The sequence below is a fragment of the Humulus lupulus genome, chromosome 1 (genome assembly GCF_963169125.1).
Source record: "Humulus lupulus chromosome 1, drHumLupu1.1, whole genome shotgun sequence".
Lineage (NCBI taxonomy): Eukaryota > Viridiplantae > Streptophyta > Magnoliopsida > Rosales > Cannabaceae > Humulus > Humulus lupulus.
This window is the reverse complement of record NC_084793.1, coordinates 296,315,179-296,331,977: the sequence shown is the minus strand read 5'-3', so window position 1 is coordinate 296,331,977 and position 16,799 is coordinate 296,315,179. Positions and strand designations below refer to the sequence as shown.

At 33.2% G+C, this 16,799-nt stretch overlaps 1 protein-coding gene across 1 annotated transcript; it reads right to left on the bottom strand.

Moving 5' to 3' along the window:
- Positions 1–10,216: 10,216 nt before the first annotated feature.
- LOC133779457 (patatin-like protein 1) lies at positions 10,217–16,579 on the bottom strand. Its single transcript, XM_062219419.1, has 7 exons — positions 16,404–16,579; positions 16,090–16,276; positions 15,798–15,959; positions 15,386–15,691; positions 13,772–13,950; positions 10,698–11,216; positions 10,217–10,589 (listed from the first exon to the last, which is right to left on the bottom strand). The coding sequence occupies exons 1-7, from the start codon at positions 16,538–16,540 to the stop codon at positions 10,217–10,219; spliced, it is 1,863 nt and encodes a 620-aa protein (XP_062075403.1). The 5' UTR covers positions 16,541–16,579.
- Positions 16,580–16,799: the final 220 nt, after the last annotated feature.

The following is a 16,799-nucleotide window of genomic DNA, read 5'->3' as shown; positions in this document are numbered from 1 at the left end:
CTAAATTCTTATTAAAAATTGAGACAAAATCGACAAAATAAAATTAAAATAAATAGTCTATATATATAATTGAAGAGAACCGTATTTTTGTAATTTATTTATTATACTGTATAAATCGAATTTAAAAGAAAAAAATTAAAGTGGCACATGTAATTAATCCTAAATTTAATACATTTAGAAAAAACCATTGTCCCCACGTAAATTCAAAAGTTACTCTTCACATTGGTGGGAACTTAAATCTAGCTAAACAAAAAGAAGGCCCAAGCCCACTCTTAAATGTATAGCTTAAATGTATAGAAGAGATATCTATGAGATATTATTGAGATATTATATTAATATACTGATATATATTAACCATATATAATGTGAGTTTATGAATTAAATTAGAAAATTACAATTAGATTAGACTGTAATATTCTAATCTAATTCCTAAATCACGTTAACCATATATATATAACAGTATATTAAGAAAATATCTCAATGATATCTCAACAAACTCCCATTGCCGTGTGTCTTCTCTAAAAAAAAAAAGCATAGCCGTGTTAAACAAATCAAGCCATCCACCAGCAGAAAAAAAAGTAATTAATTTAATGAATATGCTAATTGGTTTAGAATATGCTCTATGTTTTGTTTATGTTGCTATCTTTTTAAACACACTCGTGAAGAACAAGCAAGAGGTGATTCATGTGTCGATTTGAAGATTTTCAAATTGCAAAAGAAAAAAAAAGACCAATTTTATGTTCATGTTGGAGGCCCTTACAATGCTCATAATCAAGCTTGGAAGAAATGTGAACAATTGATGAATCAAAACAAAAATATTCAAGGAACTTTTTCGAAACAATCGAAAGAGGCTAGAATGGAGTATTAGATTCCATTTGGACATTAATTGACTGTGCCTGAAATCTTTTGCGACAAGGTCTTCCCCTTTGTGATAATACTAAGTTGAAGGTTTATATGTAATAAATGTAACTTTCTTGAACTTTCACAATATTTTAGCTGATCGATCGATCATAATTAATGAAAATATCAATGCAATTACATTGAAAAATGCCCATTGAATATCTCAAATTAACATCACTTGATATTCAAAAGATATAGCTAGTGCTGCTGTAATACACTATTAACGTCATTATTAATGATATTAGTGATGCCCTATTCTTTGTTATGGTTGATGAGTCTCGTGATAGCTCAATAAATAAGGAACAAATGATTGTTATGTGGTTTTATGTGGATAAGAAAGGTTGTATAATTAAATGTTTCATAGGGGTCGAACATGTTTCTGTTGAGATAGTTGCTGCAGAAATAAAAAGGAACGAAATTACCGAATTATAATTTGGGTTGAGTCGCGGACGGCACTGCCCAGAGATGTGTAAGCAGACTATCAGCCCCGTCGTCCCCAGGATAAAACAGTCCAGTCAATACTGTATTGGATAACCACTGCACCGTAGAGAATCGTCGTTTATCACACCCTTAATAATGCTACTGTTCGATAAAACTCAGTGCAATTTTTTCCAGATCGATAATCTTGAGTCAGTTTTTTCTGAAAAGTAATTGCCCTATTTTAAAGAAAATATGGATCTTTATTAACGGGAAAAAAAACGTTTTATTAAAACGTGGGAGAGGAGGTTGGAATCCTGAAAAAGATGAAGAGAAAAAGTCTCCAGTTTTACCAAATATTAATCACGTTTTTATTAAATAAAATAATACTTAATAAATAAATTTTTCCAAAAATATAATAAGGTGCACACCACACCAACCAACCAGCTCAGCTCGGAGCGACGGCGGCGACGGCGCACACGTGTGTGGTGGTCAGTTGAGCCTTTATGACTCCTCCCTCTTCCATAAAAGTGGGTACCCCTTGGGACACAACCCCAATGCTCAAGTCCACTATTTATATACCCTTACAAAGGAGTATTCTAAAACAATGTGAGACTCTTCCTCTAGGGAGTCATTAAAGCACATTTTCTATTTTTTAACAATTCATACTTATATAAAGAAGTTCCAACAATCCCCCACTTGAATTATTTAAAACATATTTTTCATCGAGCAGTAACCTAAGAACAATAAGATTGAGCATAAACAAAGGTATCTTTCGACTTGAACCTTTGCATAGTGAATGCAATTTAGAATATACTAGAGTGACACGTAGTCTTGAACTCTATCTCTAACATTGCACCACGCACAATCTTTCTAGGGTGTAGTCCAAAAGCCCGTGCTTTAATGGCCATGCACGTCTATCCCAGTATAGTAAACGCTTTAGAAATTTGCCCGAAATTTCATAGGAAGCGGCCCACTTCCACATTCACGTAGGTGAGTCTATCAAGAGTACTCCTATAGCTCGGTACTCCACTCTACATAGAGTATAGATCTCATTAAGAGTTTCTATTAACTCATCCTTATGTCGCTTCAGGAATTCATGCTTCAAGTTAACTTTAAGTAATAGCATGATCTATCTCATATCACATCATAACTTGTTATTACCCATTGAACCCATTTCTTGGGATCTCCAATCTATAGGTCGGGTTACCATCACGTGTGATTCATCATTCTAAGGGAAATAGTCTCATTCCTTTTGATGTTTTAAGGACTTTCTCTCTAGCTAATCCTTTCATCAAAGGATCAGCTAAATTTTCATCAGTGCGTATATGATCCACTCTTACAGCTCCAGTAGAGAGGAACTCTCTAACAGTATTGTGCTTACGTCATATCTGACGTCTTTTATCGTTGTAATAATGGTTCTGAATTTTTGCAATAACTGCGGTACTATCACAATGGATCAACACAGCTGGTATCGGCTTTTCCCATAGAGGGATCTTAGCTAGCAGGCCTCTCAACCATCCTGCTTCTTCACTAGCAGTAGCTAGTGCTATCATTTTTTACTCCATTGTAGATTGAGCCAGAATAGTCTGTTTTATAGACTTCCATGAAACAGCTCCACCAGCTATGCTAAAAATATAGCCGCTGGTTGCCTTGGAGTCATCTGACAAGGTGTTCCAGTCAGCATCGCTGTATCCTTCAAGGACAGCGGGAAACTTATGATAATGCAATCCAAGGTGCATAGTTCTCTTAAGGTACCTCATGACCCTTTCTATAGCATGCCAATGCTCAACACTAGGTCTACTAGTAAACCTGCACAGTAGTCCCACAACATAGGCAATGTCGGGTCTAGTACAATCAGTGGCATACCTAAGACTGCCAATGATGCTCGCATACTCTGTTTGTCTTACACCATCACTAATGTTCTTAAATAGCTTTACACTGGGATCATAGGGTGTACATGCAGGTTTACAGTTAAAGTAATTGTATTTCTTTAATCTTCTCAATGTAATGAGATTGATCCAAAGAAATTTCCTTTTCAGACCTAGTGATCTTTATACCAAGGATCACATTCGCTTCTCCTAGATCTTTTATGTCAAAGTTTTCAGATAGCACAGATTTCACATCATTTATGACATGCAAGTTCAAACCAAAAATAAGCAAGTCATCAACATATAAACATATGATGGTGCAAATGTCATTCTCAGATTTATAATAAATTTGTCACTTTTATTCACTTTAAAACCATGTGAGATAACTAGATTGTCAAACTTTTCATGTCATTGCTTGGGTGCCTGTTTCAAACCATACAAAGATTTATCTAATTTGCACACTCTATGTTCTTGACCATGGATCACAAATCCCTCAGGTTGGTCCATGTAAATCTCTACTTCTAATTCACCATTTAAAAAAGCAGTTTTAACATCCATTTGGTGCACAACAAGATCATGTAAAGAAGCTAAAGCAATAAGCACACGAATAGATGTTATTCTTGTGACAGGTGAGTATGTGTTAAAGAAATCTACATTTTCTTCTGTCTAAAACCTTTGGCAACAAGACGTGCCTTGTACTTATCAACACTACCATCAGATTTCAATTTCTTTTTCAGAATCCATTTACATCCAATTGTCTTACATCCTGGAGGCAAATCAACCAAATGCCAGGTTTTGTTAGACTCAAGAGAGTCCATTTCATCATTAATGGATTCTTGCCACAGGTCCGCATCTACTGAGGTCAAAGCTTCTTGAAGGTTGGAAGGATCCTCCTCTAAAGTATATGCACAAAAATCAAAAACAAAGTCTTTAGAGACTCTAGCTCTTTTACTTCTTCTAGGTTCAGTTTCATTCCCCTCATGATGCTCAATGTCCCTAATCACAGGCATGTTACTAGATAATGCACCCCCGCTATTTCTCAATTTAAATGGAAATCTATGTTCATAAAAATCAGCATCATTTGATTCCAAAATAACATGGTCTTTCAAATCAAAAAATCGATATGCTTTACTATTAACAGCATAGCCAATAAACACACATTCATATGCTCTACTAGCCAATTTTATCCTTTTAGGATCAGGAATTCTAACATATGCCAAACAACCCCAAGTTTTAAAATAAGAGATGTTTGGTTGTTTATTTTTCAAGATTTCATAAGGAGAAATTTTGCTTTTAGATTTTGGAACTATATTAAGCACATAGCATACAGTCAATAATATTTCTCCCCACCAATAAGATGCAGCACCAGAATTAAGCAAAATAGCAACAATTGATTCAGTAAAAGTTCTATTCTTCCTTTCGGCTTTGCCATTCATTTCAGGTGAGTATGGTGCAGTTCTTTCATCACTACAAAAAACAGGGCTTATACCGAGAACAAATGTTGTCGGCAGAAGCCTGAATATTCTCGGTATAGCTTCTATCGAGAACATGTTCTCGGCACCAAGTACTCGGTACAACCGCGTCGGTAGAGGTAAACTTCTACCGACGACATACAATATGTTCTCGGTATACGTTGTACCGAGGACATGTCATCGACAGAGAGTGGCGAATGTCCTCGACACACCCAGCCCAAATTTTTCATATTGATGGCTATACCGAGGAAAATGTCCTCGGTATAGAATTAACCAATAATTTTTTTATATATATTTGTAATATTTATTCACTTATTTATTTATTTATTTAATTTGAATTAAATATAAAAAAATAGAATCAAATTAAAACACTTATATTTAACATATAAATCAAAACATAAGAGTACATTTACTGAATCAAAATAAAGACTTATCCTAAACATGAAAATGTAATAATCCATACTAATAAAATTCACACATAAGTCCTACTGACTCGGTGCTCCAACATCAGGATCATCAAGTGGTGGTGGGGCACATTGAGATCCCAGGGTGATACATTGAGTCCGAATGTGCTCCTCTAATTTTCGAATACGCTCTCTCATCTCAGACATCTCTTCATCTCTAGTTTGTGGAGGATCAATAGTAAATGGAGTTCGGTCCCTTATGTTAAGGATACGTCCATATCCTTTCTGGTGGCCCCATCGTTTTCCGAAGACAGTTTGTACCAAAGATATGTCTTCATCTTCAGGCGCACTCGAAACTGGTGTGGAACTCTCAGTATCAGTTGTCTGTGTCTGCTGTGTGTCGCGATATGCATGCAATTCCTCCTATGATACAATGTATAATGTAATTATGTATTGTAAACAAACAATTAAAATTTTGATATTTAAAAAAAAAAACTTAACGTACCCAAGTATTTTTGGCTGTCTCTGTCACCCACCCTGTGCCTGATTTATGGTGAGTATCCATCCAGCTATCCGGGATGGGCTCAAGTTGCCCAGTCTCTAAATTGTGTTGTCACGTACATATATTTTTATAAAATTAATAATTAAACGTAAATAAGAAAAACAAACTAAAAAATAATTAATTAACTAACTTTTTTATAGCGTAGCGCTGGGATTGACTGAGAACCTCCATAGCTAAGCTCTTTCAGTTTCTTCCTATTTTCCTTGTTGACCACAGAACGTTTCTGCAAAAATTTATCGTTAGTAATATATTTAATTAAGATAATTAAGTTTAGCAAGAAATTAATACCGTAATTTCTGGGCATCGGAAAAATTCAATGGCTTTTTGCCACTGCATATCCGTGCAACCACCATAACGATTTTGTAGCCCATTAATCGTTAAATGCTCTTTAATATCGTACTTTCAGTCAGAATACTTTTTAGCACACGAAGTATCAATGCCTCTCAAGATCCCAGGCATGTGCCCTTATCCATATCTAGTACGCCCAATATCAAACAAATCATCCTAATTTACAAATATTTATTAGTAAATATGATATATAACATAAAATGAGAATTAACATAAAAATACATAAACAATTTACCTCCAGATGTGCAAGTATTCTTTGTTTCGAGGCATTTGGTACTTTTGACCATTGAGGACAGTCCGGATCTGTGTACTGTCGAACAAGTAATTCGAGCTCTCTTGAGAAATTTGAACTGTAATCTCCGATCTCTTTATATGTTCTCCCCTGCACATCCCACTCGAGAGGGAGAGGACGCCCCAACTGTTCCCTTTTTTCCCGCGTGTTCAATCCTTTATGGCGTCCATGTTTGTCTGGAGGAGCTATTATATGCAAATTCAATATTTAAAAATTAATATGGATTAATTGTTAAAATTTAAGGAGTATATCAATGTGTAAAGTATTACCTCGTTCACAATCCGCTGGGATATCTGACGGTCCACGTGGAGGATCGCATCCTCCACCATCACCCCTGTGAGATCGAGCAATAACATCAGCCATATCTGTCAAATTAATCGATATTAAAATTACATTTATCGGTTAAAAATAACTATATAAAATTAATTATTGTTAAAAATAATTACTTCAACATATTATAAAATTACCACTTAATAATCATTATAATAATCTTCACTATCATCATCGGTTTCTATGTGTTCATCTTCCTCTTCATCATCTTTATATTCAACTTCCTCCTCCTCCTCCTCCTCATCCTCCTCCTCCACTTCCTCTTCCTCCTCCTCCTCTTCCTCTTCCATTTCCTCCTCCCTCTCCTCCTCAATTGCAACATTATCTATCTCAACAAATTATAATGGAGCCCCCGTACGTTCAAAGCTGATTTGTGGCAACGGTCCACGATCAACGAATAATTGGAAATTAGAGGAACTAGTGTCGTGCAAAATATCTACTTCTACATCCTCCGCTTGTACTTCAACTAGTGGAATGTCCCACACATTTCTGTGATGCACTTCTTGGACGACTTTCCAATGAGATTTATTTTTAAGGTCATCAATGTAGAAAACTTGGTTAGCCTGAATTGCTAAGATAAATTTATCATCTTTGAAGGCCTCCGAACTGGTTTTGATACTCGTTATGTTTTGCTCAAACTTTAATCCTGAAGACCGATTAAGTGTCAAACCATTTGCACTTAAATAATACAACAGAACAACCAGAAAGATATGACATCACTAAAACTTCTTCCAACTAGTCGTAATAAGTATTATTTTCGACTCCCGCTATAGAGACTCCACTATTTTGAGTTTTGCGATTCTTGTCCCTGTCATAACACAAAAATCTTACTCCATTTACAACGGTCACCCATAATTCTTTTAACTGATCAATCAATGGTCTTAAGAAAACATCAAAATCTTTTCCTGGTGAATGAGGTCCCGGAATTAATAAGCTCAACATGAAATTAGTTTCTCTCATGCACAACCATGGTGGCAAGTTATATGTCGTCAACACAACCGGCCACATACTATAAGTAAGACTCATATTACCAAAGGGATTGAATCCATCTGCAGCCAATCCAAGCCGCACATTCCTGTGTTCCATTGCAAATGTTTGATTATTTCGGTCAAAGTCCTTCCAAGCTTTCCCATCAGCAGGATGACACAATACACCATCTTCTTTTATGCGTTGCTCGTGATGCCATCTCATATGTTGAGCAATGTGCCTCGATGCATATTTTCGCATTAACCTAGGGGTTAAAGGAAAATAACGCATCACTTTATGAGGCACTTTCTTTCCCTTGGTGTTCTTGTCCACCCATCGATCCTCCCCACAAACAGGACATTTGTTTTTTCCAGCATGTTCTTTCCAAAACAGTGTGTAATCATGCTTGCAGACATGGATTGACTCGTAGCCCAATCTAAGTTTCCGCAACAACATTTTCGCTGCATAATGCGATTTTGGAAGCTTATTTGGGGCTGGAAATGTATCATGTAACAACTCCAACATTCCATCAAATATTTTGTTGGGAATTTTGCCCAACACTTTGAAATGCATTAACTTCACTAGGAAATTCAATGATGTGTAATTTTGACACCCGGGGAATAATGGAGCCTCGATCTCAGAAAACAAATCGTTATAATGTTGCCCACCCCTGAGTCTGTTGTAGGTGTCTCTTGATCGCACTCATTCTCTTCATATTCGTCATTGTCATTTTGCATAACATCATTGAGAACATCCATCATTTCATCTTCATCATTTTGATCTATCACTTTCCTCATTGGTATTATTTCATCCTCTCCATGCCAATGCTAATTGGCATATTTCCATAGAAAACCATTTACAAAGAGATGATTTTCTAATACATCAATCGTCTGAAATTCAACGTTGACACACCTCCTACACAGACATTTCACCAATCCCCTTGAGTCAACGCACTGCTGGGCTCTCTGGAGAAAATCCATCACACCAGCCTCATACTCATCGGATAATCGATCTGTCAAATTAATCAAGCTCTTGTCGATCGACATTGTATGAATGTAGCACTGCATGGAACACTAATCATCAAACTTACAATCAATTTGTGTGTGTGTGTCCTAATTCAGAGAGAAGCAAATTTAAGAGTCTTCAATGACTCACCCTCTCTGAACGGGTCTAAGGCTTCTTGTGATGAACACTAAAAAAATAAAAAATTATCACTAAGTGATAATAACACACTATCATATCTTTGGTAATAATTTCTTATTACCAAAGAAAAAAACAAGTAAAATTAAATATTCTTTTTATAATGTCTTATGCTCTTTGAAGTTAATTATGTTGTTTTATGATATCTAACTATAATATATTTGAGTGTAAATATTATTAAAATTATTTAAATTTGACATATTTTTTTCTAACTTCAAATATTAATTTTAATTTTAATAATGATTAAGATTATGTTTAAAATTGGTTTTCTAATAATATATTTGTTAATTTTATTTAATCAGAACTAACAAATATTATTTTTTTACATATTAATTCAGTATTTATTAAATTACATATTTTACTTATGCTTTATTGAATAGTTTTATTAATTTACACAAAATTTCTAATATTTGTTTAAAAGTTATTTAATTACTTAAAAAATATATTATTTTACTTATCAGTTCACTATTTATTAAATTAGAAATTTTATTGGGTACTTTTACTAATATTCACAATATCTCTAAATTTTACAATTCTATAAAAAAATTCGGCAGCATAGCGACTATATTTTCATCTATCCCAAAATTTAAAATCCTGCAAATAACACATAAAAAATATCCAAACTCAGAATAGTACACAGAACAGTGCAAAATATCGTAATTTCACTAAAAAATAACAACACCAAAAATAAAAACAAAGTATCAATATTCATCAACACTAAGATTAAAAATATTAACAACAACAACAAATACCAATTTTATCAAAAAAAAAAAAAAAACCAATCTATTAATCTAACTTTATTAACCCAATCTCTATAGTAATGTAACACTCAAATTAATTATCGCAAACTAAAAAATTAACTCTCAAATATTATATTTTCATTTATAATTATACAACACATTTTCATACATATTAATTAGACTCAAATCTGATTTTTTAATTAAATTATTTAAATAAAAAATATTTATATATATATACATATACACAATAACAAAAATGGTGAAAAAAAAAAACAAAAACAAAAAAAAAATCGAAATCTTACCAATAGGAGCCGGGTCAATCTTTGAATGGTTTTGTAGACACAAAATCAACCAAAAACACTTCATAAAAACAAAAAAATACACATAAATCTCGGATTCAAAATAACACAATAACAAAAAAAAATCAAAGAAAAACACAAATATACCTTCAAATATTGGAATGAAACTCAAAATCCAACCATAGGAGTGCCGAAATTGGGGATATATTGGTTTTATAGTGAGAGAGTGGGAGGTTTTTGAGAGAGAAAATGGAAAAAAAAAAAAAGGGTTTGGGGGATTTCGGGTTTCAGAGAAAATGGCCTCTGCTCGGAGAAGAAGACAGTATATATAGAACCTATACCGAGAACATGTTCTCGGTATAGCAACTAAAATAAAATAAATATCGCGTACTCTTGGCACAGTTCTGAAATGATTTTACCGAGAACCTATTCTCGGTAAAATCCCTCTTTTTTGTAGTGCATGTATAATTCCATGTGTGTTATAAAAATCAACAAACATGCTAGAATCATATTCAATGCCTCTATCACTACGAAATCTCTTTATCTTTCTATGAAATTGATTTTCAATTTCAGTCACAAAAGATTTAAACATATCAAGAGCATCATTTTTATTTTTCATTAAGTACACATATGTAAAATCAGAGCAGTCATCAATAAAAGTGATAAAATAACGTTTTCCATTTCTGGTCAACGTTCCATCAAGTTCACAGATATCATAATGAATTAAATCTAGAGGCTCAGTTTCCCTAGTCACAGATTTATGTGGTGTTTTTGTGATCTTAGCTTGGCTACAATAGTCACATTTTTCAAAGTCATTTAAAGATAATTTAGGAATTAAGCCTAAACTACTCATATTCTTGATTATGCGTTTGTTAACGTGACAGAGTCTAGCATACCAAGTATTAAAATTACACAACATATAAGCAGAAGAATTCACTTTATTAACATCAACATTCAATTTAAACATTCCCTCAGTTGCATACCCTTTCCCTACAAATATCCCATTCTTAGTTAAAGTAAACAAATCAGCCCCTATAGTCTGTGTAAACCCCGCCTTGTTGAGAAGGTAGCCCGAGACCAGATTCTTTCTCATCTCTGGAGTGTGCATTACTTCCTTAAGAATCACAGTTCTTCCAGAGGTAAACTTTAATTCCACATCTCCAATACCAGCAACAATCATAGTGTGTGAATCTCCCAGCAACACTTTCTTATCCTCAGTAGCAGCAGTATATGTCTTAAACATATTTCGATCATAGCAAACATGGCGAGAAGCGCCAGTGTCTACCCACCACCCTTCTGATCCACCAATAAGGTTGATCTCAGATATCATAGCTGTGAAAGACTCTTCAGTTGTCAGGTTAGCCTGTGGAGCAGAGCTTGGCCTGGACTTGCACTTGCGTGCAATATGACCTGGTCTGTTGCAACCAAAGCACAGAAATGGAGCATGTTAATTCTTATTCTTATTATTATTATTATTAGGGGGGTGTAGCTGCTGCCTGTTTTGGTTCCTTTGATGGTTCCAATTCTGATTATTGTTCCGATGTTGATTGTTGCGGTTTGAGTTCTGCTTTCGATTCTGATTCTTGAAGTGTCATACTTCTTTTGCAGTGCGTCCCAAATTTCCTTTGCATTTTTGTCAGAATTATAATAATCATATATACCATTACAAAGGAGTACTCTAAAACAATGTGGGACTTTTCCTCTAGGGAGTCATTAAAGCACCTTTTCTATTTTTTAACAATTCATACTTATATAGAGAAGTTCCAACTGTTTCTAGTACCATTGCTTCAACTTAAGGCTGCTATCGATAAATTATTTTCTAGAAATGGATTGAGTATAAATCTAGATTGCGAGGACAAATTTATGATGGGGCTAGCATTATTGAAGGAGATTTCAATGGCCTTAAAGTACTAATCTCAAAAGAAAATCCATATGCTTTTTTATGTCCATTGCTTTGCTCATATAAACTCCATCTTGCCCTTGTGGTCATATGAAAGAAACACGTTCAAGTTGCATTCTTATTCAATTTGATTACTAGTGCAGTAAATGTTGTTGCAGGTTCATATAAACATGGTGATATTCTTCGAGAAAAAGCAGTATACTAAAGTTAGAAAGGAACTTAATAGTGGTGAGATTTCAAGTGGGCAAGGCCTAAATCATAAAACTATTCTTAAGAAATGTGGTGATATGCGTTGGGGTTCACATTACTGAGTCTAATTAACATGTTCTCAAATATAGTTGAACTGCTTTGAAGTAATTTTTAAATGATAGGAGAATCTCAAAAGAAAAGGCCAAAACATACATAACTTAAAGAATTTGATGTTGTCTTTTGATTTTGTACTTGCTTTACATCTGATGAAATCTGTGAAGAGTTGATAAAAAACAATGCCATGTGTCTCAACCCTATTAGCTAGTAGTGACTGTTAAGTTAGTTATTTTTCCTCTGCATATATATACTCTCTCTTGCTTTGACTAAGATAATGTTTTTTTTTTCTAGATGATTCACTTTCTGAAAGAGTTAGATAGAGAAACAGTGTGAGCTAGAGAGAGTTCTTGTTGTGTTGAAATCAAGAGTATAGCTTGTACTTGTTTGTAACTTGGAGATTCAAAGGGAATAAAGCGTGCATTGCTCCCCGAGGATGTAGATCATTGCACAAGGATCGAACCTCGTAAATCTTGATGTTCGTTCTTTTATGTTTTATCTTGTATATATGGTTACAATTTAGTTTAATTTCTTGACCGTTTTGTGTTTAAGTGATTTTTCAAGAATTGTTTCTGGAGTTGGAACAGAGAAGTATCTCATAACAAAATCAGTATTGGGGGAATTTCAAATGAATAATTGTCAGTTATTACAAAAAAAGAGATCAACATATTGTAAATGCTATTAATTTAGTGGGATTTGAAAACAACGACTGCATGCAATGAGGGATAGTGGGTGGCCTCTGTTTTTTTGAAAAGGTCTACTCTTTAAAATGAACGAAAAGTTTTCAAGTCGTGGGAGATCTAAGGCACAAGATTCAGAAATTTACAAATGTACATTATTGTTCATGTGGAGTTTATTTTATACGGTGATTGATATATTATGAAGTAATGTTTTTTTTGTCACATATGAAAGTGTTTGGTCATTGGTTGGTTAACTTTTGTAAAAGTTGCACCTATATATGTAGACAAAATCGGCTGAGAGCACGCAATGGGACATTTCCAGTGTCTACCATTAATCAAGTTGATTGATATTGTGGCATCTTTCGATACCAACTATATATTACATATCTAGAATTGCACCCTTCGGTGATTCTCTCGTTGTTCTAGCCTATAATATTATCCCTTGCTGTGAATCGTGAGTGAGGAGAGAAGCAGAGAGTAAAAAAGAAAAAAGAAAAAATTCGTAACACATATAAACTGTGAGAAAAATAACTAAACAGATCAAAATAAAGAATAAAATTCCAAATTAATTATTAATTCAACAGAAAGCAAAATCTTACTACTGATTCATTAATTTTATTGCTATTTTGGGATCGTGCTTAATCGAAGAGTAGTAGTAGTTTTTGAACAAAGCATATATATATATATATATATATGCAACAACAGTACTACGTACTAATAAACAACAATAATAACAGCAGGAGTTTTTTTAGTCCCAAAGTAAAGTAATAATAAAACATGCGTAGAAGTAATTTACTAATAATCCCAAATTCGTATTTATTTAAACGAGAGCTAGTTGATCAAGTTTTATTAAATGTGTGTGTCCGTCTGATCGATGAGGCGCTTATCACAATTAAGCGGCTTTTGCATTAGATTTTCGGAGCCTCCTTTCCCCCGAAAGTAACTGTGCAAACCTGTAACAACCACATTACAATTTAAGATGCAACAATAATGTTGTTAATATTTATATATATCATAAGATATGGACCACGTTATATATGTATATATATATATAATATAATGAGGAATTAAGTTTAATTAATTAAACCTTTTGAGTTCATCCTCGTTGGTAGTGGTGGAGTTTTGAATTGGTTCGTAAAAACCGGTTGCCAAATTAATGCAGGAAAGTGGTTTTTTAAGTAGCCTTTTGCCCACTTCCACTAGATTGTGCAAGTTCGATTTCGTTGCTATGTCTACCGAAGACAGATCCCCTGTCAGTGTGTCATCCTGTATATATATATATACATACATACATACATATTTTCCAATATTAATAACTTATTACATCATCAATACTTTTTCAATCCAACGACAATACATATATATTTATATATTACGAGCCAATTTATTCATATTTACATAATCAAGCAGATGAACTGTATATAAATTTAAAAAATATTGGAATGTTTCAAGAGCTATGCCCCATAATTCTATAAATATTGGTGAATGTGATATATACATTTATAGGGAGTTTGTTTGGTTGGGCATTATTTCTATTTTTGGTATCTGGATAAATTATAACATAATTTCTTTATATGACGGTGTATATGATAGTCAGAAAAAGCATCCCATCAATTTTTGGATAATTCCTAATATTTAGAATGTCAAAATCAGAGTTCAAACAATCTATTTTACACTCATATAACAAAAAATTAATGTACAACTCACTGTTTAAACCATGATTTTTGTACTATAAATTATTTTAAATTTCTTGAAAATTCGTGTTGTGTTTGCTATAATTCTAATATTGTCATCTAAAATAATTGATAAGTTAAATTATTTCCATAGGTGAAAACTAAAATGCCCTGCTGACGGGGGCAACAATAATGCCCTATACCTAATAATTTTCCCAAATTTATATATAGAGAAAGCTAGCTAACTAGCTAGCAACTGTTTTACCTACACATCTGCATAACTCTAAAATCTATATTTAGATTAGAGATGAAGCATCAACATCCATCTTCAGGAATGTTTCATTCTCGTTTTACTTTGATTTTTGGTTTCATATTATTGAGGAAGATCAAGGGTTAGGCTGCTCTTTGGCCATAAATTCAATTTGGATTTGTCAAAAATGTGTCCTCGTTTAATTTTTGATTTTAATGAGTTTTTGCATTTGATATTGTTAGAATCCTAATTTAAATATGAATTGAATCTTAATTTTTTTACGCAGGTATATATTGTTAATTAAATAATTTGCGTATAAGGATTTTATTTAGTTTTAATTTTAATGTAATTGAGGTTAATTATATTTTGTTAAAAAAATTCTTTTAATGAAAAAAATGTTTCTTTTTCCAAAATTTTATTTATTTTTAATTGATAAATTATCTAATTTAAAAAAAATGAAAGGTATTTTGGTCATATTTAAAAATTGTTTGATGAAAATTTGGCTCAAGGCATTAATTTGTTCTATTTTGCAAAATAAAAAATCTAAATTATTATTTAACGAAATAAATAATTGGATTAATAACCTTTAAAAAATATTTTGTATTTAGCCTAATTAATTAACTAGTTTGTTCACGAGAGCCATAGTATAGCCAGTAATTATTATGAGGAAAATTTTGTCTTACACGATAGAATTACTTTCTAATTATATCGAATAAGACAAAATTATAATTTGTATTTGAAAATAAAGAAATAGTAATATATTAAAGTATAAACTTACATCAATTCGGAGGTGGTTACCATCAGAACCCAAGGCATTGAAAAACACACAGTTGTGGTAATTAACCATATCAACACTTGCTTCAGAGAATACATCAATAATAGGAGTTGATCCATTGTAATATATCCATGATAAAGGTCCCCACGCGGCAGAGAGTTTAGCATTGTATTTCTGCTCAGTCTTGTTCGAACCAGTTCCCAATGAGATCAATAGAAAACGAGTGTAATCCAATGGCTTCGTATTCGACTCGAAACTCGAATTGTTTTTGGCGATTTCTTTTGTTATTTCACTGATAGCAACGAAAGACTGAAAAAAAAAATCAACCACACAAAGTAACAAAATATATGTTATGAAAATGAGGTGAGTGGCTAGTTTAATCTTAATTAATAGTCTTGATTATTTATTATATTACCGGATTATTAACAGCCACACCACCATCAATGAGATGAAATTGTTCAGTATTTCCATCCTTGTCTTGGTTAGTGAAATAGTGAGAAGGAAGGTATGTTGGAGCTGCTGACGTCGCTATAGCAATGTCTGCCAGGCGAGCATCCATGGCTGAGCTTACTGGGACCTATATAATAGGGCGTATGTATATATTGACGTAATAAGAATTCATATTTGTGTTAAATATTATTAAACATATATAACAAGTAATATGATATATAAAAAAAAACTCAAACTTATATTACCATATATATTACCTGATAAGAGGAAAATATAGTAGGTTGGAGCTTCTTGATGTCGAAAGCAGGAATAACAATGTTAGTCAAAGTTTCATGCAACCTCGTTGTCCCCAACAGTTTCTTCACCAGGTTATGAAGATACTTTCCATCGTATTTTGGTCCCGTTGCATCTTTCACCGACCCAATAATCGAACCAAATATGCCACTGGCATGAATATACATATTTATATTAATATTACAAAAAATTAATAATAATTTGCAAGATATATATATATATATATATCTGTGTGTGTGTGTGTGTGTATGAGAAGTTATTATATATTTACTTATACCTTGATTGAGGGAAGATTTTTGGAGAGTGCTCGAGGTAAAAAGGGACAATCTGTTTAGCGGAATACAAAGGGCGGTTTTGGGTATTGGGAGCTGATAACATGGCTGTAATAAGACCCCCTGTGCTTGTACCCGACATCACATCGAAGTAATCTGCAAGACGTGCCTCCGGGCCATCTAGTGCCTTAACATATATATCATTCGAAATAAATATCGTATTAGTGCATTGTTTGATTATGCATATATAAAAATAAATATCAGTGCGTAAGTTTGAGAAAATCAAAGAAAAATGCTAGAAGAAAAGATGGCCTCGATCGATCAATTACTTGAAGTTGAGATTCAAGGTAATCAATAATGACGGCAGGGATGATTCCTCTAATTCCTCCTCCATCGAGACT